Source organism: Echinops telfairi, unplaced genomic scaffold (assembly GCF_000313985.2).
Source record: "Echinops telfairi isolate 266 unplaced genomic scaffold, ASM31398v2 ScPeMD7_5;HRSCAF=22, whole genome shotgun sequence".
Lineage (NCBI taxonomy): Eukaryota > Metazoa > Chordata > Mammalia > Afrosoricida > Tenrecidae > Echinops > Echinops telfairi.
In genome coordinates this window covers 2,793,149-2,815,710 of record NW_022103901.1, presented here as the reverse complement: position 1 = coordinate 2,815,710, position 22,562 = coordinate 2,793,149, and the positions used below count along the sequence as shown (strand labels likewise).

The window sequence follows — 22,562 nt, the reverse complement described above, 5'->3', positions numbered from 1 at the left end:
TTCTCTCAGCAGGAGCCCTGGTGGCGCGGTGCTTACGTGCTGGGCTGCCAACTGTAAGGCCAGCGGTCTGAAAACACCAGCGGCTCCCTGGGAGAAGGGCCGGGCTTTCTAGTCACATATAGATGTGTAGTCTATAGGAAAATCAGAGGGGGCCTTTCTAGCGGGTCCGATAGGGTGGCTGTGAGTTGGCATCCACACGGTGGCAGTGGGCTTGGTTTCTGGTTTGGCCTTCCCTTGTGGTCGTTCCCCTGGCACCCTCTAGCTCCTGCTACCCAGGCCATCCTTTGAGGGGTTTGGGAGTCGAAACAACGGCATTCTGTCTTTCCCCCCCATCAAGGGAGCCACTTCTATGGGTGAGTCAGGGCAGAGAGGGTTGTTGAGACGAGGGGGTGATTGTCTATCAACTTCAGAGGTTGATCAACGAAGTGATTACTATATATTTTTAGAGCACGTTGTTGGCGGTAGGTGCTGTTGACCCCACATGGTGGCCCAGAACTGTGCCTGGGGACACTCTCTCGTTTCCCCCAAGCCTCAGTGTTCTCATTGCCCATGGGGATTGCCGAGGGTGCTGACATTTGAGAGACAACGGATGCACAAGCACGTGCGCTCCTGAGAGACAGGGAGTTGGCTGCTATTCATAGACAAGGTCACGGCATTCGGTGTCTGTGGCCCTTGAAGAAAATTGAAGTTATTTGTAATTCTCCATTTGGACATACCTTCTCTATTTCCATCTTTCCCCTGGGAGATCTCTGAAGAAGGGAGTGTGAAGACAATGTAATCAATAGCTCCATAGGGCAGTCACCACCGAGCACTTTTGCAGAGGACACAAGTCCATCAGTAAGGGAGAGCTTGATTTCACCTGCTTGGAAGGTCTACATGAATAAAGTAATTTCAATTTTGTGTCTCCTCACAGGGTGTGTGGGATTTTGACCTGAAATGTTCTAAAAAGTTTGGAAAATTATGGGGGTGAGTATTCTGGAAACGTCCATTGGATACACTTGTGGAGAAGTACTTGGTGTGGGGCACACTCTCAGCCCAGAGCCTTGGAGGATGAATGAGCTTGTGTGCAGCTCTTGGAGACTCATCCTGCCTACGATCCGCATGACTCCAGGTGTCAAAATCGGCAGCAGTGTTTCCCAAGGTGGGAGATTCAGTGCGTAGCCCACAATACTGCCTCTGCTCCTGGAGTTCAATGTACAACATACCTCAATTCCCTGGGTTATTTCACAAACAGTGATTGTAGTGGCCAGTAGGGCAGCCCGACTTGGACAGGAGACCTAGCTTTGTGTGACTCGTGTCAAAAGTAGGATTTACCTGCTTCTCCGATGCCCTCAATGCGGTTCTGAGGCCCCATTAGGGTTCACATGTAAGGATAAGTGAACCTAGTCAAAAGAAATGTTATTAAAAATGAATGATAACCTCTTATATAACTCTATATACCTTGCTATATTTCTTTCAAATTTTTCTAGTTCTCCTGGGGGCAAAGATGTCTCTTTAATAATAATGAAAAGAATAAAAGAACGCTGTGGAAGGACAAGACAATTCTTAAAAACGAGGCAAAAAGTCTTGCATAATTCAATCATCATACTTTGAGCATTCCACATCCTTTTCTGTGTGCACATACATTGTTGCATTTTGTGGTCAGTGTGTCTATAATCTATTTCATATTTATTACAATTTTTGAGATATCTTCAAAGTAGTAAATTTGATGATGGAGTGAATGGACTTTTATTCACAAGAAATATTTCTCTCAGATTACCTGCCTTCCATTTTCACTAGGCTAATGCCTTTTCAGAAAGGAAACATTTTAAACATTACAAAATGTCAAGGAACAATATGGGATCTAGTCATCTGTCCGCCAACTTTCTGCAACATGTGTTTTCATGTTCTGGCTCCTCGTTTTTAGGCAGAACATGATCTGTTTTAAGAGCTGAAGACATGAAGACATATATGTACATGCACATTAGAACGTGTGCTTTGCTATCTGTTTCAAGAGCCGCTTGGTCTGTAACGGTCTCTCACCTGTCTGAACGAGAGTATCCTTCATCTTATTTGAGCATAGTGGCTTCTGTCACCAGCCTTGAACTAAAGCGAAACCCTGCTGTGGGTTGGAGCCCTAGGAGTTTGGACTTTGCAATATCAGGATGAGTCGAGGGTCCCCTGCGTGGGCTCCAGCTGCAGAGTTGAGTCTGATCAGATTAAGCAGCTCCGTCTCCTGACACAGGTTTTACGACGGTCAGCAGCCTGTGATAGCCATCACAGACCCAGCCATGATCAAGACCATAATGGTGAAGGAGTGTTATTCCGTCTTCACAAACCGGAGGGTAGGTAGCAAGTTCTTTCCTTTATTATTCTTTTCCACTTAACATTCTAAAATTTCAAGCATGATCGATTCACAGGAAGTGTGGGGAAATCACAACTACAACCCCCAAACTCAACAAAACCTCAAAGCACAGGCTCACGGATGGTTCATCCTGTTTCTCTGCAGCTTACCATCTTATAAGGTGTGACATCAGCCAGTGGAGGGACCTGGACGCAGTGCATAGGGCTTATTTGGATCTCATCAGTTTCATGTGCAATCACTTGCACGCACACGCGTGTGAGTGTGTCTGTGTGTGCATGCCCGGCTTTGTTCAAGTTTATGAGAGGTGACCACCAGCACACTGAAACCTAGCACGGCCCCCTCACCTTGTGGCCTCTCTTTGCTGTTCTTTTATGGCAACAGCCGGTAGCTTGCCCGCGACTCTTAAGGGGGTCTTTAGCTGAACAACCAGTTACTCTTATTTTTAAGTCCAATGAATTTTTTCCCTTTTATGGACTGTACTTTTGATGGCAAGTCTGAAAACTGCCTACAACCAGCTCCTACAACTTTCCCTCTTTTTTTCTTCTTCTCCTTTTCATCCTCCTTCTTTTACTTCTCTTTCCAATCATTCTCCTTCCTTAATTTTTATTGGAAAAGATGGTTTTTCTTTGTTTTGCACTTAGGTTTAAGCCCATGATTCACTTCAAGGAAATTTTGGTATAAACTGTGAAGTTCTGGACAAGGTTTAATATTTTATCTGTGGTCCAATTGCTTTGGCTCCATTTGTGGGATAGGTTATCTTTCCTCCATGGAATTGATTTTACACTATGGTGAAACAAAATCTGTAGTGTTTATCTGTCTGGACCTATTTCTTGTTCTCTATTTGATTCCATCAGCCTGTGAGTCTGTCTCTCCACCAATAGTGCACAGTTGCTTACTGTAGCGATGTAGTAAAGCCTAACATCTTGTAGAGTTATTCTTCCTGTTTCTCAATGCATTTTCAAATTGTTTTTAGCCATTGTGAGTTCTTTGCTTTCTATACAAAATTACAAGCTATTCTATAGCTTCAAAAAATCTTTGCTGGAATTTTGATAAGAACTAATTAATTAACATCTTTACTATGTTGAGTTTTCCCATCCATCAACACAGTAATTCCCCAAACCCAAACATCTATCCATCCAGTTGATTCCAACTCACTGCGATCCTACAGGACAGGTTAGCACTGCCCTCGTGGGCTTCTGAGCATGTTAACCCTGCATGGGAGGAGAAAGCTTCATATTTCTCCTACAGAGAGGCTGGTGGGTTTGAACTGCTTAACTTGTGGTTAGCAACCCGATGCATAACCACTATGCCACCTGTGCTCCTGAGCACAGTAATTAGGTTTGATTCATTTAGCTTGTTTTGATTCCTCTCATCAACATTTTGTAGGCTTCAGTGTACATATCATATCCATGCTTCCTGAGATTTATAATCGATAAGTTGTCATTGTGCTGACTCTGATAACCCCATGTGTGTCGCAGTGGAGTTGGGCTCCTGAAGGTTTGAGATGGGTAATTTTGAGATGCAGAACACAGGCCATTCTTTGAAGGTGCTTCTGGGTGTCCACGAACATCCATCCTCGTGATCAGCAGCCAAGCATTTTAGATTTATAATTATGTATTTCATTTTAAGTTCATTGGTAATGATATTGCTTCCTTAATTTCCATATGTTCACTGTTAGTAAATAAAAATATGAGACATTCACATGTCAGTCTGCTACTGTCAGCTTGTTGAATGCACTTGTTAGTTCTGAGTGTTATGTTTAGTTTTTTTTTGCATATTCTTGAGATTGTTTATGTCAACAATGCATCTTCTAAAAACGGAGCCAGTTCTACTTTTTCTTTTTCAATCTGTATGTCTTTTATTATTTTTCTTTGTCTTATTGCACCAGCTAACACAGCGTGTATGATGCTGAATAAGACTGACGGGACTGAACATTTTTTCTTGGTCTCAATCTGTGGGAGTAAGCTGTCAGTCTTTCACTGTTAAGTGTGATGTCAGCACAGTTATTCTGATGATTACTTTGGAGATTCTCTTTCTCCAATCAAGGACGTTGTCCTTGGATTGTGGTTGTGGAGAGTTAAGTTTTGAATTATGGATGGGCTCTTTCTGTTTTCCTCCATGAATATCATCCATGAACAAGTCTGATGTTAGAGAAATGGGGACGTTTTCAAGTCGTGTTTCTTGACTGGTCAGCCTGAGCCGCGGAACAGAATGAGCTTCTTTTTTCTGTCCGTTCCTAGAACAGACGGAAGGAACACTTTCTTTGTTTTTGTCCCAGAAAAGCAAATGGATTTCTGCTTTTTAAAGCATGAATTACAATTGGCAAAAATTACCTCTTACAGGGCATCTCCATTGCTCATGCCATAGATACACGTACATGAAGACGGATGTGTCTGACCCGGCGTCACCGGGCTCTACCAGCAGTCTCTTTTAGTCCTCTGGTGGATGCAGGGACGTAGTAGGTCTTGTTTCTTTGCATTCCTTTGGACAAAGAATTTTTCTACATTTGGGCGTTGGCACTGTCAAGGGGAATTGAGAAATAAAAGTTGGAAACCACATCAGTGACTGGGTGTTGATCTTCACAGGTGTCATTAGAATAATACTTGACTACATGTGTATTCATTGGCTTGCCACCTTGTAGGCAGTCACCAAGTATTCCCTGATTAACTGACACTTGCTTGGGGAGACATCTAGGACTTACGTAGGACCAACGCCCTTTCCCTTTGCATTCCAGCCTTTTGGTCCCGTGGGATTCATGAAGTCTGCCATTTCTGTGGCCGAGGATGATGAGTGGAAGAGAATGAGAACGTTATTATCCCCAACTTTCACCAGTGGAAAGCTCAAGGAGGTAAAAGAAATGAAAGAAGAAGACTGTTCATTAGAAAGCCAAGGAGCCACTGTGGGGTCTGGTGTGAAGGAAGGCTGGTCAGCTTAAGCTCCTTAGAAATGGTCTTTCATCTGTCTGCCCCAGAGAGGGATGATCGATTTCACGAGAAAGTGCCACTTCTTGCTCTTGCTTGGCAGCCCAGGTATTCCTAGATCTTCGCTCTCCCTATTGACCTTTGGGTGTTGGTGTGTTTTGTGTTCAGATGTTCCCCATCATAGGCCAGTATGGAGACATGTTGGTGAAGCATCTGAGAGAGGAGGCAGAGAGGGGCAAGCCTGTTCCATTGAAAAGGTAAGAAAATCATGGCTGGGATTCTGAGCTCTGTCACAAGGGCCATCAAGTGCCAGCCACTGAATTGAAATTCTCAAAGTTGGGTTACTCTGGTGGTCAAGCAAGCATGGTGTGGGGTGGGGAATCTCCAAAGGGCTACCCAGGATGGGTGGTTCACAGTAACTAGTAGCGCAGTCAGGGAAAAGCATCCTCCCAGCCTGTGCTTGAGCCTGCATCAATTTATCTCCTTAATGGTCAACTGGCCTTTTCTAGAGCACACACGTGAAATGTCGAGAAAGGAGAAATGTGACGGATAGCACTGAGATGTTGAGTGTACGTGACATAGGATGTGGGAAGTAGGCAGGTATTTGATGCTTATGGACTGGCCATGGCTGAAGCTAGAAAGCTCAAATGTAGAACTTGGGACAACCTAAACCTGGCCATGTTTTTGCTAAGGACACCAGAGAAGTACAACCTGATATTTCTCTGTGGACATAGACATGGTGGGGGAAGACCAATGCAGGGTCCCTTTTGGAAGCAGCAGTCAAGAAATCCAACGACAAACATGCTGCACGAGACCTTAAGGTGCTGCCGAGTCAGGCCGTCATTCTGAGGAGTAAGATGCACCGGACCTCAGCCATGGCATGTTCAACGGCCTCGTAGGCATGTGAATGGTAGACCATGAGTAAGGAACACCAAAGAAGGACGGATGCACTTGAATGGCGATGTTGGCAAAGAACACTGACAATACTATGGCCTGCCAGAGGAACAAACAAATCTGTCTTGGTGAAGTTGAGCCAGAATATTCCTTAGCAGAGATGGTGAGACTTCATCTGAAATGCTTTGGACGGTGTTCCCGGAAGTAGAAATCATGCTCGGTAAAGTAGAGGGTTATTGAGAGAGAGGAAGACCCTCAATGAGATCGCTTGGCACATCGATGGGCTCTAACGTGATGCCAATGGTGAGAATGGCACAGGGCCAGGCAGCGCTTTATCCTGTTTCCCACGGGGCGGACATGAGTTCCAAGGACTCCATGACAGCGACAATGACCGCATCCTGTCCTGTCCCCGCTCTGTTCTCCACACCCACCATCTCCCATACCCAGCACTCCCTGCTGTCGTCGCCACTGTGACAGCTACCACACACTCAGGTCCTATCCCCAGGTGTGCTCTGAGGTGGGTCGAAGGCACCTCCCTGTCCCCTTCAGCCCTGATGGCCCAGGAGCAGTGGGCATCGTCATCTGATCGATGCCTCCTGAGTGAATGGGATGGGCACTAGCCTCGCAGCTGCTTCGGCAGATGACTCTGAAAGTTCGTTACTCCCAAGAATAAGCGTGTCTCTATTTCTTGCTGAATGCCTTAAGAGGTATGTTGAAGAGCTGCTTTACAATGTCCTTGTCTTTCCCCCGTGTTAGCATCTTTGGGGCCTACAGCATGGACGTCATCACCAGCACATCCTTCGGCGTGAACATCGACTCCCTCAACAACCCAGAGGATGCCTTTGTGCAAAAAGTCAGGAAGCTCATAAAATTTGATTTCTTGGATCCAATGCTTCTCTCAATAAGTACGTTCACTACTACTTTTTAATAACCTCTTTAATAATAATATATGCAATAATAATAATATATGAGTATACATTATTAAATATCAATTGCACCTCTTTACAATCGACTTAAACCATAGAATTGTATGGTTTATGAATTCTATGACCACAAAAATGCAAACAATTTTTAAAAGAAAAAAATGAGAACCGCTGTTTGGTTTTATTTATTTTCCCTCTTGCTTTTTAAAAAATCATCTATTGCATTATTTTTTTAATCCTATCTTTATGAGAAGGAATCCTGGTGGTGAAGCTGCTCTGTTAAATTCAAGGTCAGCAGTTCAAATGCATCTGCCACTCTCTGGGAGAAAGGGGAGGTTGTAACTCCATGTAGACTTCTGATCTTGGGAAGCCACAGGACAGTTCTCTGTCCTGCAGGGCCATGCCGAGTCAGGATCTGCTTGATGGAAGTGAGGGTCATGCTCACGATGTCCTTTCTTCTACTTCTTCTAACGAGTATTTTGCTCTTCTCCAGAGTCTTCGGGTAGAAGATTAGGCTGTGGACTTGAGATCTTTCTAATTTTTATTTTGAAAAATAGACACCCACAGCCACAGAGAATGGAGATTTTATGACTCTTCACATTTCCCCTCATTTGTTCAATTCTAATTTTAGACTCTGCATTATTTTACTATTCACATTCGAAAAGGGTGATGTATTAAAGAAGCAGGCTATGGTCTGGTTTACCCAAGAGACCCTTGTCCAGTTGATAATAGAAAGTAGGCAGAGTCTGGGGTCATGGGAGGGAAGTAGGTGGGGGTTGGGGGAGGTGAAGGAGAGCCAGTAATGACGGGTACAGGGCAATAGAAAGTGTTCTAAAATTGATGGCAAGGAGGGTAGAGCCTTTCTGGTCTTGCTTGATCCATCCAACTATTGGAGAGGAATTAATGAGAGGTGAATTATGGGTAAACATGATATGGGGGCCGGAGGGAAAAAAAAGGGGAAAGAAGGGGGAAATATATATGTAAATATATGTGTACTTGTTTCTATGTATATATATGCTAATGCAACAAGAAAGCAGATGAACTTTGGGCCTCTGCTTAAATATTACCTCAGTACAAGAATGGTGCTTTCTAATAAAGTGGCATTGTATGACGCTCGCCTGCCCGACACAATCACTGAAGACAAAATGGGTGCATAGGCAAATGTGGTGAAGAAAGTCGATGGTGCCCGGCTATTAAGAGATACAGTGTCTGGGGTCTTGAAGGCTTGCAGTTAAATAAGCGGCCATCCAGTAGGGATGGAACAAAGCCCACATGGAAGAAGCATAAGGAAGAAGTGTGATCATGAGGTGCCGATGGGAAGAGGTATCAGAAGTTCAAAAACAAGCAACCAAATCGATGTGAAGGGGCGTGGATGTAGTGGAGACCCAAAACTCACCTGCAAGTTAACTGGACAGTCCTCTCAGAAGGGCCACATGGAAGGGATGATAGTAAAGCACCGATGAAACACAAAACTCTCCTCTAGTTCTTTACCATTTCCTCCCCTTACTATTATGGTTTTTATTTGTTTTATCTCATTAATCATGTTCGCCTTACATATGTTAATTTGTATAGCTAAGGTCGTTTGATGCATGAAAGCCAAGATCGATCGATAACCCTTCAGAAATGGAAACAAGAGTAATGGTTCCCTGAGGGTATGGGAAGAGGTGGGGGCTGGGGGATAGGGAGCTGATAACATTGCAGGAACGAATAACAACATTGTATGTGAATGGATATATTAGTTTGTGTAAGATATGACCAAAAAAAAAAAAAGCATTCCTGGCGGATAGGGTGGATTGGGGAGAGAATAAAGGGAGCTGACATGAAGGAGTTTAAGAAGAGAGAAAACGTTCTGAAACCGATTGTGGTAGCAATCATACAACACTGCTTGATGTGTGTGATTGAATATGGAATCTCATGGTGGCTGAAAGAGCTGCCAAGTGACAAAAGAGAGAAAGAAAGAGGCCAGCACCATCAATCCCGGGCCTTTGGTCAGTGGCACAGTGAGGAAGGTGCCACTGTCCTCGGCCACCTTCCCTGAGCCCCGTGTGAGGACCCGAGAAGGGATGGGAGAGAGAACTTGTTCTCTGTGCTTGAGGGAACGAGGGATGCTGGCTCTAGAAAAATGTGCATTTTCACAGTGAGCTCTTTTTCTCTCCTTCCCAACAGTAATCTTTCCATTCCTTACTCCCATTTTTGAGGCATTAAATATTTCTATGTTCCCGAAAGATGTTACTGATTTTTTCAAAAAATCTGTACAGAAAATGAAAGAACGCCGCCTGGGGGATCGTCAAAAGGTAAGAGCGGTGGTGGTTATTCAGGAGTGTTTGTGTTCGATCTTTCATGATACTGAACTACATCTCCGACCCACGCATCTTTCTACAGTAGAATGAGCTATGTAGAGAACTGTACTGTCCAGAGCAAGTTTCTATTTTGAGGGGGATGGAGAATGTGGAGACAGTGGAAGGGATAAAGACTGGATCACGGAGCAGGGTTTAGCTTTCCATAATGGGCTTTGGTGTACATACATTTGCTGTTAGTTGGCACCTAGCAACGACGACCGCGATTATGATTCATTTACAATTCTCCTTCTTTTCTAGCACAGGATCAAGTGATAAAAAATCTCACTCAAATGCTTATTTGCTTTTATTGCTAGTCCTCCATGTATTGAATGGTAAATGGTATTTTTGACCCCAAGCCTTATGTGCTACACATTCTTCTATGGAAGACACCTGAGGCTACCTGGTAGAAGATCCCTCATGTAAACGTTCAGCCCGTTCATAGTCAATGAGTGTAAGGCTCTTCTCTGGGCATTAAGGCAGCAAAATGGATGACGTAGGTTTGTCTTCATGAGCTCAGAGACCTGCAGGTGAGGGGACCAGGCCTGCGTATCTCAGGGGGTCCTTGATGATTGTGCAGTGTTCTGGGGGGGTCGGGTATGGGCTGATGCTCACAAAGAGCAGCACATGAGCTTTGGAAAGTCAGTATTTGATCTGTGTCGTCATGGCTCCTAAGAAGACAGGTCTGCCTAAGCGAGGGTTCCGGGGCTGGGCGGGGAGCAGAGAACAGAGAGACGGAAGCAAGGTCCTGTTCTCCTTGATCAAGATGGCATGGCAGAAGGGGCAGGCCACTCTTTGCCCAGGAAGTTTTGGGCAAAAGCCGAGGGACCCAGGGATCAGGGAGGACAAGGTCCCCACGGCAGTGAGCTGTGACCCCCAGGGAATCAATCGTCTTGCTCTGCAAGATGAGGAGGGGGAAGTGCCTGTTCTTTGGCGCCTCATCCGGCATCGACCCATAACCGCAGCACAGGGCTGATCCCGGGACTGAAGGGGCCGTGTTCTCAGGAAAGAGATCAAGCACTGCACGCCCTTTCTGACGTGAACACTTCTCTGTCTGCCGCCAGCACCGAGTGGACTTCCTTCAGCTGATGATCGACTCCCAGAATTCCAAAGGAGCCTCCGCCCATAAAGGTAAAGATTGACGGGTGGGATGCAGGGAGCTCAGAGGAAGAACATTTTAATTTTTAAAAATTAATTAATTAAACAAATCATTTTGTTGGGGGCTATGACAGCTCTTATCACAATCCATCCATCCAACCATTGTGCCAAGCACATTTGTATGTAGATTGCCATCATAATTAAAAAAAATTTTTTTTCTGCTTGAGCCCTTGGTATCAGCACATGTCCCCCCACTTTCCCTACCCCATGCAGGAAGTTTTCAAAGTGCAAATCCTGACTCATGGTCGGTGGCTGACCCTTCAGGGAGCAGAGAGCCACCCAGTCGGGTTTCTGAGGCCGCACATCCTGACAGGGGGACTTTCTCCTGCTGAGAGGGTGGGGGTTCGAACTGCTGACCTGCAGGTAGGAGCCCAACGCAGAGTCCGCTCTGGAAGCAGGACCCTGCAAGCACCGGCGAACGTCTGCTCCCCTGAAGGAAGCGGCCCGTCCCCATGCACCCACAGGGGTCAGAGGTGCTCGCTCCAGGCAGGTGGACACACGGGGGCCTTTGATCAAACATCCTTCCAAGGGCAGCCATCCCAAAAGCAGTTTGTGCACCGCCGTCAGGCCTCATCACTCCAGGAAGCGCAATGTCTCAACGTTAGTGAAACCGACTTGGGACTCTTGGTTAGTGCGGGTATTCTTAGGGTATTCTTGCACTATTGTGGTTTATTCTGATGTTCATGCTGCTTCAAATGTGTTCAGTGGAAACTCTCAAAATGCTTCCTGCACCCCGTCCACATGGCAATCCTTTTCTGAGTCCGTCCTTTCTTCTGGACCATTTCACCTTTTAACCCTGAATCCAGTAGTTCCTCCAGGGACCCTCAGGCGCTTTTGCTAGGGAATGGTAATTAGAAACTAAAATCGAGGAGTTCGGTGTGCTCAGTGCTACTAGGGTATCTTTGCCCTTAGATTTTCTAATGGACAAAATTAAGAAAATAAAATATATCGACACAGAACTAAGCAATATAGACATCGATCCATATGCAAACATAGAACTGGCACGCCCCTCTCCGTGATTTGGGCTCTATTTCATGACCCATGTCGAAGGACGAGCTTGTCTGATCGCGTAAAGAGGTGTGCCCTCTGAAAACCACAGAGACACTTTTACTCTGTTCTGTGCTGTTGCCGTGAGCTGGAATTGACTGGATGGCCGTGATTCTGTTTTTTTTCCAGCCCATGACAGAAATCCTGCCACGATGGTCAATTTCAAAGTACAAAGGGCTTGACAGTTAACAAAACTCATGACTATTTAAGAACCGTCTAGCGATCACAGATGAGCGGGCTCAAGCACATCGCTGTGAACTAACCTATGCCTACGTCTGTATCTGCCAGTTCTCTAGTTATCCCAGCTATTAGCGATAACTGTCACTCGCCTATCAGTTATCTATGTAGTGATATCTCTGTACCTCTCTTCTCTCTAGCATCTACGTGGTCCAAAGAAGTTTCAGAGATGATTGAAATCATCTCTATCCGCACTATTGAATACAGTAGCCAGTAGACCCAGATGCCTGTTTATTACTTGACATGTCTGCAGTGCCACTGAAGAACTGTATCTTACATTTTCTTAAGTTTAATTAACTTCAATGAACATTCCAATAGCGACCGATGACTAACAGTTACCATAGTATAAAACTGATTTTTACACCTTGAGTTTGCACTCCAACTGCATTTCAATACCATGGCTTTACTCCCAAGAGGAGGAAAGTATTTGAGCATGGTATTTGCTCAGCAACAGCATTGGGAAGTCAGAGCCCTGTAGAGCTTATTGGCATCCACTGTATTCACACGGAGAGATGTACATATGGTGAACGACGTGGCGAGGGCAGGTGCATGTCCATCTCTGCTCCAGATCTTATCTCGTCTTGGTCACCACTCGAGAGCTTGACTCTGCTCAGCATCTCTTAGGGGACACACCACGATGGGGACCGCTCCAACCACAGGAGCTGTTTGGGTCACATGAATAGAGCAGCTTGAGGGAGGACACCCCGGGGACACTGCATGGCCAGTTATAGTCCTCAGATTTTATAGTTCCACCGCTCATGTGTGGCGGGTTCAGATAAATGGCAGCCACTACAATGTCTCGATAATTTAAAAGAGTCTTTATCCGGTTAGAACTGGACTGCTAGAACCTAAAAGCGATTCTTTGATTGCAGTCTCGAGTGGACATTTCAGTCCATATTTAAAGGCAAAAACTCATTTGTTATTTGTCTAGGACTTCAGCAAGTTTGAGCAGAAGCAGAAAGCAAAATTAATGCTATAATTTTTTAGAGTTAATGACTGTTACAGGGTACAGCATTGATGATAATATCCTGGTTAATAAAATAAAAATAGTAACATCCCGGCTACCACATCAAAAGGAACAACATTATTAATGACAATGTTCTGATCTCAAGAACATAAGAGTACATTCTAAAACCAATCCCTAGTGGGCCTTTCTGAGATGGGAGGGGGAAGGAGGCATATCACTCCTCAGTCAACAAGATGGCGTTACAGTGGCTAGTGCTAATCTGTCTCACATGCAGGCTGACTATTGATGCATCCAGTCTTGTGCTATTTCAGTCTAGTTGATTCAATCGGGCTTTCACAATGTAAGGAGCAAAGTGGATAAGTCTCGCCTTTGTGGCTGGTAAGGTTAAGCATTAATCCACTCTCCAAGATCTGGTGATAGATTCATTGCTTATCTTCTCCTTTCTCTATCCTCACCACCCCCCAGTAACTTGGCGCCCTGTTCAAGCCCAGAGCTCGGATGTGAGTCAGAGCTGACAGGTTGGAAGCCCCGACCGTCTGTCAATGCAGCATTTCACTGGCCCTGGCCACCTCGAGGCAGGTTACAGCTCCTAAGGTAGAGGGAAATAACAGTCCGTGGGGCTCTCACTGCTCTGTGGTCTTGGCACTTTTCTGGAACGGTCCACACAATCTCATAAAGAGTATGCCGTTCTTATGACTAAAGGTCTGTTACAACCAAGGGCAGAAGATCAGGAATAGGATGGACCTGGGGAAGCCAGATTGAAAGCATTTCTTTTTCTTTCCTGCTCTGTCAGGTAGATGTCATAATGCAAACTGTTCCCTCACGGTGACCCCGAGTTTCTCTTCCGTGTTTCCACTTGAGGATTTTGGGATTTCCTTTGAATTTATCCTCATCTAAACTGTGATTTTATTTTCACATCACCGAGTCTTAACAAAGTGCTTTTATCCTCTTTCAGCGTTGACAGACCTGGAGCTCGTGGCTCAATCAATCATCTTTATTTTCGCGGGCTACGAGACCACCAGTACTGCCCTCTCCTTCGTCATGTACTTATTGGCCACCCACCCCGACTGTCAGCAGAAACTGCAGCAGGAGATCGACGAGGCTCTGCCCAGTAAGGTGAGTCCATGATGTGTGAAGAGGGACGATGACGGTGGGGTCCAAATAAGAAATCCTGCTCACCATTTATTGGGGCAAAATGATACCAAATGCAAATGAGGTGGCTTCAAGAACTTGTGGACATTTTTTCCCCTGGAGCTTTTTGAATCAGGTGTATATGTTGATTCTTTCGCTGCCATCTTGCAGCTGTGAGCTGGAACATGGAGACGTCATTATGCCCAGGCTGCGAATAAGAGCCCAAGCGCACACTGGCTCTCAAAATTCTTTGGCCCAAAATGGACTTTCTTCCCTTGAGGGAAGTGCTCACCTGTAAAGTTAATATAACTTGACTTCCTCTAACTGCAAATGGGCTGGGAAACGTGGGACACGATGTAGACCGTATTTCGTGAGTGGTGAATGTCTGCACACAAGCGAGGGACTAGAATCATCTACGTGAACCATATCAGAGAACGGAGTTGCAGAGAGAGCAGATACTGACCCTGGGGTCTGAGAACTAGTGGTGAACTAGCTCCTGAGCCCCAATCCTGACCTCTCCAATATCGTTTCTGAAATACAATGCTGAGTGATTGCCACAGACCACCCACACTGTTATTAGCAGCTGTCTGCGCACCAGGAATGCTTTATGCATGTAGCGGTAGAGTGGCTGGTCTGGAAATGAGTGAAACCCAAAGGGATTTCAGACTTTTCAGATAAACCCTGAAGCTACACATGGAAGACATCTCAGCAACAGAGGATGGGTTCATTGTAGGCTTTATTTTTATTTAGACTTTCTCTGGAGCTTACATGGTTCCCTGATACAAGCCAACCACATTCTTCTTTCATGTATTTGGGGTTGTTATGACTTGCTTCTCCAAAAATTATTTATGGAGTTTTATACAATATTGATTCCCTCTCCATATTGTCTTTCTCTCTCAATCTTCCTCCGTCTTCCTCTGTGGTTATCATCTATCAATCCATCCATTCATCCATCCATCTATACATATTTGTCTATCTATTCCACTCATTCACCCACCCATTCATTTATTAATAGTCTATAGGTGTTCATTTACATCATTATCTATCTTTATATCTACCTACCTACCTATCATCCATCCATTCTCCCATCCACTTTTTCTTGGTCTGTTTACCTATGTTGGTCACCACTTGTCTGTCAGTTTGTTGTAACGTATGTGGTGACTGCATGTTTCTGTGATGACGGAAGCTATGTTGCTGGTAATTTAAATGCCGGAAGGGTGACTCAGAGTGAATGGGTTTCAGTAGAGCTTTCAGAATAAGATCGGACTATGAAGAAGTAATTAGTACCTATTACATAGTAATAAGTAGTTGCTGAAACCCTTCTGCATAGCATGGAAACATTGTCAGATACCAAGGGCCTAACGAATGGCAGCAGAACATGTCAGAGATAAAGCCAGAGAATGGGCCTCTTGGCTTTGAAGGAACTCAAAATGTGACGGAAGAGGAGCTGATTTTCAAAGCAGAGTCCAACTTGGAGATGCAAATGGAATAAAGCCTGTGGGATCTCTATTTGCTGACGGGTCACAGCTCACAATGAGAAGAAGCATTGCAAAAAATCTACCAACTATCGGAACTTGGAAGGTACACAGTATGAATCTAGGAAAATTTGAAGTTGTCAAAATGAAATGAAACACGTTAAGATCAATATCCTTGGCATTATTGAGCTGAAATGAACTGCTTTTGGTCACCTTGAATCAGAAAATCCTACGGTTTACTATTCCAAGAATGTCACAATCAAGAGAAATGTTGTTGTATTCATTGTTAAAATGGGCATTTCAAGGTCTGTCTTAAAGTACAATGCTGTCTGTGATACGGTATCTGATTTAAAGGAAATCCAATCAGTAGAACTATTATGAAATTTCTTCACCAACCACTAAACTAGTAATGTTTACCTACCTGCTTACCCACTTATGTACCTCCCCCCCTCTCTCTTCTGTTTACTTATCTTCATATTTATTAAACTATTGAACTACCTAGCTTTCTATCTATGTACTATCACCATTATCTATTTATATTGGTTTTATATATATATATGATGTGTGTGTTTTAGTAAGCTGTATTTTTGAACGAAAAACCTTTATGTGAAATAGGGGCTTTATTTGTGGCAGTTTCCTTTTATCTTTGTGCACATATGTGGTCTTTTAATTTCTTTTTACAGAGCTCAATAACTCGCATATATCTTACCTGCAATAATGGACACAGTCTGTTAACCACATTTGTTAACAAATAAGAGAAAGCTCCCCGTGGGAAGGTTAGGGATCTCAGACCTGTTCATAGGACTTGATACCAGGGTGTCCCATATTCACAACTGGTCCACATATCTCAACATGTCACTGGGCACGTAGAGGACATGGTGGGAAGTGCCACGGCCCTTTACTAGCATTGGTTATTCGTTGGGGAGCCCGACTCTTCAGCACCATTGTCTAGGCTGCTTTGAGTCTCAACTTTTGGAACACGTTTTTCCTTCCAAGGCGCCCCCCAATTACGACGTTGTGAATCAGATGGAGTATCTTGACATGGTGGTGAATGAAACCCTGAGACTGTACCCGATCGCTGGCAGAATTGAGAGGGTCTGCAAGAAGGATGTGGAAGTGTGTGGACTGATGATTCCTAAGGGGACAGTGGTGATGGTGCCATCTTTTGCTCTTCAGCGAGACCCAGAATACTGGCCTGAGCCCGAGAAGTTCCTCCCTGAAAGGTACAGGATGCACCTGGGGAAAGGGACCATTGATGATCCAGGCTGGCGTGAGCACATTCTGATATTTATTTAGTGTTGCTGACAAACAATGATTTACTCAGATAGTCTTTTTTTAGACACTTTGTTCTTATTACAAAAATTATCTTTGCCTATCATAACAACTTTTATAAATCAGAGAGGAGAAAAGCAACAGCACAAACTGCATGCATCCAGAATCCCAGCACATTAACATAATCCTCATTATTAATCTGATGAACGTGTTAAGAATGTTTTTCTCTGCGTGTGTGGACTTAAGAATTAGAATGCTGTCATATTTTATTTGGTTCTGAACTGCCTATGAGCAGGCTTTAAACACTATCCTATACCACGACAGTTGTAAATAAAGCACATTTAAATTTCTTATAGACATATTCAAATATTTATTTGACCAGGTTCTTATTTATATATTTTTTCTTTATTTCTGGTTTGTCTGTGCTGTCCTCTTTAGCTCTGATTTTTCCATCAAATTTAGGGAGCATTTAAATAGTCTTAGAATTTTTGTATGTGTATACAATATAGAAATCCTCATCTATGATAGTCATTGTAGAAAGAGCAAATCCATGAAACAAAAGTCCTCTGTTTCCTTGAGCAAAGAGCTTCTCTGGTTCTCATAAGCTCCAAAGCTCCAATCTCTACGGCTGCCTATGTACAAATCAGAGCCCACTCACTTTTCTTCTCCTTTGGTCATTCAATCATCAAAGAAGTGTGACGTGCTAGCATGTGGTGCAGACTGTACCATACAGTGAGAGCTTCAAATGCGAGAACAAGACAAAACAGACCAACGCTGCAAATGATACAGAACTTTTGACATTTGAGCAAGTCTATACATGCTATTACTGTGCCCCTGCACTCATCAACAACCCCCCTACCCACCCCTCCACCCCCCAGACCATCAACCGTGGTTTCTGCTCCAGTTTTCTTGCGACCACTACCCTTCTCCTTGCTTTTATATTATTTTTAAGTACATCACACTATTTAACTTTGGAATGTTCTCTACATTAGAATATTTAGAACTATCTTATAATTGCTCTTAAGGTATTAGGACTCTTGAGGGAAAACCTTCCCTCATGAGCTTCATGACCACAGAAAACATTTTCCTTGGCCTCAATCAGTATGATTTACTTTCAAATAGTCGAATGTTAGCCATCAAAGAGTTCATCGTCGAGCGAAGGAGGTGGAGAAGGGACCAGTGGTAATACTATTGTAGAAGAGGGCGGATTCCTGTGTAAATGGTGGCTGCCCTCTATTCTGTGGGAGAGAAGTATGAGGAGGAGGAGGAGGAGGCAGGGAAGAAGGTGGTGCCAGACAGGAGCAGCAGCAGGAAGAGGAGACAGTAGAGGAAGAGACCAGAGAGAAGGAAAATATGAGGCAAGAGGGGGAAGCGAAAGAGGAGAAGGAGGAGAGGGATAAGGAGAAAAAATAAAAAAGGAAACAGCAAAGACAAAGAAAAAGATAGCACTAAAGAATGTCCTATCGCCTCCAAAAATGTGAGTTGAGTCAAGAAACTGCTTTTCCTTTAGTAAGCCTTATTTCCCAGGTGCCTGTTATACTGTTAAAATCTTACCACCTTGAGTGTAATTGTAATTTTAAAGACGCATTTAACAATTATTAAACAGCATTAATCTTATCTTCAGAACAAGATTGAACACTCCTCTAGAGTCAGGGGAATGGAAAAGATCTGTAGTTTATCATTCTTATGGCCAAACCATAGTAGGATTTCAATCACTAGTCTATGAAAGCATCTTGTCTACTATTGATAGAAGGTTCTAAGGGAGAACAGAACATATGTAGCTTTGGGGGATTTTATACACCTTTAACTTGCTTTTTCCTGCAATTGTGGAACCAGGTTCAGTAAGGAGAACAAGGACAACATTGACCCTTACTTGTACCTGCCCTTTGGAACTGGCCCCCGAAATTGCATCGGCATGAGGTTCGCTCTCATGAACATGAAGCTTGCTATCATCAGAATTCTTCAGGAGTTCTCCGTCAAACCTTGTAAAGAAACACAGGTCAGACAGTACATTCTTTGCAATAATAAGGTTTTATTGGGAGTGTTCTAAACTGAGGGATCTCTATACAAAATAAGTACTCAGTCATATTTTTAATGTTTCCTTTTTTATTCATGATTTGATAAGTTGATATGTTGACCAAAGGATGTATCTGAAGCCATCTATAAACTTCCATGGTATTTCTGCTCTAGAGTTCAAAGTGTGAGGGCTTATAGAGGCCACACTATACAGATCATATAGAGTCAATATCGTATCGATATTGGAGGATGACATACAGTCTATTGGAAGTTTTAAAACAGCAAAATGTTAAACTCTTAAGTCAACTGGGAAGATGGAGATGCATTGTAGCACAGGGACTCCGTCACTTTTGAATGATGCTCTCCTCCAGCAGAATTTTCAGAATGTCCGTTGTGTTTTTAACCACTACCTGTATATTGAAACCTCAGGGTTTTTTAAACTCTGAGTGTTAGGGCAAATTGAGAAATGGAATCATTTTATTCATTTGTGGCTTTAAAAGCTCAGTCATTAATTCTCAGGGTTTTTTAAAACTCTGGGTGTTTGGGCAAATTGAGAAATGGAATCATTTTATTCATTTGTGGCTTTAAAAGCTCAGTCATTAATTCTCAGGGTTTTTTAAAACTCTGGGTGTTTGGGCAAATTGAGAAATGGAATCATTTTATTCATTTGTGGCTTTAAAAGCTCAGCCATTAATTCTCCTGCATGGTTAACGTCAAGGGAGTATTAATTCAAAGATTTTCTGCTAGATGTGGAATTCTTCCGTAATTACCAGGGCTATCCTGGTAACTTCATTACGTATTTCAGGATCTCTGCTTTTGACAGGGTGGGTGGGCTCTTTTGAACACCTAAGAATAACACTGCAAAACAAAATTTGGGATGGCTTCATTTTATTTGTGTGTTTGAGAAAGCTACATAGCAGTTCTATAGGCATGTACATACCAGGACTTTATACCTGAGAGCAAGCAAACACCCTGCACACCTGAAATTGGCATAACCCTTCAAGGAAACCTCTCTTTGAAGGCTCAGTGCAACTTTCTTTCCACCAGAATTTGTTTGCCCTTCATTCAACTCAGATAAAAATTTACAATGTTGGTTGTGGCAACACTGGAGTGGCAGTGCACCCAAGACTGCAACTACCTGTGATAATAATGTATATCATCAGCATTTTATCATTTACATTACCTTTGGAAGCCACGAGGAGATGTTAGAACACAAAAGTATAATGCTCCCAAAGAACTCTTCATCACTCAACACATTTCAGGAGGAGGCGTGTCTGAGCTCTCTGGAAGTCAGGGACCACCCATACAATTAAGAGTGTATGAGAGCTACTTCTAATGACCTCACAAGTTTCAGCATACAGAAAACCAACTTTACACGGCTTTGCAAAAGTAGCTTGAAATAATGCATATGATTATAATATAGACTTATAAAGTCTTTCAGTTTCACTCATCAGTTAAATGAAAAAACACAAATCCACTCGGTTTGGACTGTAAATATTTAGCTGAATAAATGGATGGTTGGATACTTTCACCTTCCACCCTTGGCACAACTGATAGAGTGGTGTAAAAAAAAGACAGGCGCATGATGGCAAGAATCGTGTTTGTATGTCTGCAGAGTAGACATACTCTACGTTTGTTGTTGCCGATGCTTCCGTTATTGGTTCTCAAGATGCCTGTTTCACTCTTGCAGATCCCCTTAAAAATAGGCAAGGATGCACTTCTAACACCGGAAGTGCCCGTTGTTGTGAAGTTTGAGTCAAGAGATGGAACTGTAAGCGGTGCCTGAGATCTTCATCTTCATTCTCACGGAAGCAGCTTCCCAGCGATGACAGACCTTCCCGGACTCCGTGAATCTCCCCAGAAAGGAAGACGGCAGAATCAGCTGCACTTGATTACCACCATCAGGGATTCCATAAACGCATTTAGCTTTCTTAGTGTCCACACAAAATAGCACATAAAGTATAATATGTAATATTAAAATGGAGATTAAACTGGCACCAGATGTCAAAATTCAGTTTATTTTGTTCTTATATATTTATATCTGTGTGTCTGCCCACCCAACTACAGACCTATCAGGTATAGTTATTATCTTTCCATCATCTGTTTGTTGTCCATTTGCTTGAGTTGCTCCAGGGAGTCCAGAGCCCTTGTATTTGAATCTTTCTAACGCAGGCATTGATATATGAGAGAGCTCTCAGAGGATCGGTTTCCTCTGTTTGCAACCTCATAAGCGACCCCAAGCAATCACTGTCCACCGAGGCCCAGCCAAGCCCAGTCTTAGGCGCAAAATAAAGGAACATTAGAACCCGGTGCTTTTGGATAGCCTGTTTGGCCACAATAGACAACTGGAACCTCTCTCTCCCTGCAGGTAGGGTCAGGTGCACAGAGTGCAGAAGAGGTGAGAAGTGGGGGGAGTGGAGGAAGCAGTGGGATTCCACGAATCAATGAAAGTGGCATTAGGCTGTGCCTTAATCAAGACAATAGAATCCTCGGGTCTGAGCAGTCACCAGCGGACATGGGTTCTTTACTGGGAGAACAATGGGAAGGTGAAGGGAACTGGCAGCTTAAAGTATCCGTGATCGGCAGCATTCCCTTGGCATCACCGTTTGTGTCCCCAGCATTCTTTTAAGGAGGGAAACCCCGTGACTGTAGGCTGTAGCAGCTAACTTACCAGCAAGCCTCTCCTTCAGGTTTCATGCCCTTGTGTAGTCTCTCTGCACATGACTCGGGCTGCCCGAGTATATTGTGGCAAGGGTGACGTGTGACTTCTTAGACCGAGTCACCGAAGACATTGTCTCATTCACCTTGCTCTCTCTGGGATTCAAGGTGAGGAACCCGACTGCCGTTTCGCCATGACCCTCATATCATATAGCCCCACGACGAGAATCGAGTCGTATTTTGCCAGCCGTATGACCTGCCTTCCTCCTTTGAAGGGGCACCCCAGGCAAGCCACCAAGCCGATTGAATCCCAGACAAGAACTTGACTACACCCTCCGAAGAAACCCTCACGTTAGAACGATCTCATGACACAAAGATACTGACTTTGGCTGGGTCCCCCGCACATCAACTCTGCAGGACAGGGCAGAGTTCTTCCGTAGGCTTCCCAAGCCTGAACGGCTTGACAGACACACCTTCCTTTCTTAGAACAACCGATGGATTGTGAGGGCTGGCCTTTCAGTGAGCATAAATACTTAAAGCGCTGCACCACCAGGCCTCCCTTCACCCAGCTAAGCCACATCTAGGACTCCTGACCCACATACATCCAGATGACTGAAGTCATTCAGCTTTAGGATAACTGGTGACCAAGAAATAGAGATGTCATGCAGTGGCAGAAGTGCAGAAGGGTCACCTGGAATGGCTACAGCTGAGAGCTCCGGAGGCTTCGCTGGGTTACGGATGTGCGCTGGACTTGCTGGTCAAGACAGCGCTTGGTGTTGGTCATATGTGAACATGTGTACGTGGACAGGGACTTCTTTTTAAGGGTTATACCCATCCCATTGGGTATAACTTACTAAAATAGTCTTAGGGTGTGATGAGGCCAGGAACCCCTCAGCGCTCTCAGGGTTTCGCATTCCCTATGAGTCTGTGTGGCTCCCTGTGACAGGAAGGTCCTTAGAGATGCCCCAAATCACGCAGTTCCACTAAAAGCGTAGGGATTAATGCAACATGATAATCTGGGGGTGTTTGAAGATTTAGCAGAGGTCATAAAATGTGCGTATCTCAATCTCTTTGGAATGGAATTCAATATCTTCATATTTGGGTGCTCACTCTCTGCCATCCTTGTTTTCAAAGCATTTTCTTGCTACTTGAGCCCTTGGCATCAGCTCCTTATTTTTTCCCC

General features: G+C 44.0%; 1 protein-coding gene across 1 annotated transcript in view; it reads left to right on the top strand.

Annotated features, from left to right (window-relative positions):
• The window catches only part of LOC101656690 (cytochrome P450 3A4-like), a 24,534-nt gene extending 3,799 nt beyond the window's left edge, over positions 1–20,735 (top strand). Inside the window, exons 3-13 of the mRNA XM_045284377.1 lie at positions 914–966; positions 2,225–2,324; positions 5,079–5,192; positions 5,434–5,522; positions 6,916–7,064; positions 9,249–9,376; positions 10,483–10,549; positions 13,783–13,943; positions 16,430–16,656; positions 18,542–18,704; positions 20,412–20,735. Coding sequence (XP_045140312.1) covers positions 914–966; positions 2,225–2,324; positions 5,079–5,192; positions 5,434–5,522; positions 6,916–7,064; positions 9,249–9,376; positions 10,483–10,549; positions 13,783–13,943; positions 16,430–16,656; positions 18,542–18,704; positions 20,412–20,507 — 1,347 coding nt within the window. The 3' untranslated portion in view covers positions 20,508–20,735. The remainder of the gene's footprint in view (positions 1–913; positions 967–2,224; positions 2,325–5,078; positions 5,193–5,433; positions 5,523–6,915; positions 7,065–9,248; positions 9,377–10,482; positions 10,550–13,782; positions 13,944–16,429; positions 16,657–18,541; positions 18,705–20,411) is intronic.
• Positions 20,736–22,562: the final 1,827 nt, after the last annotated feature.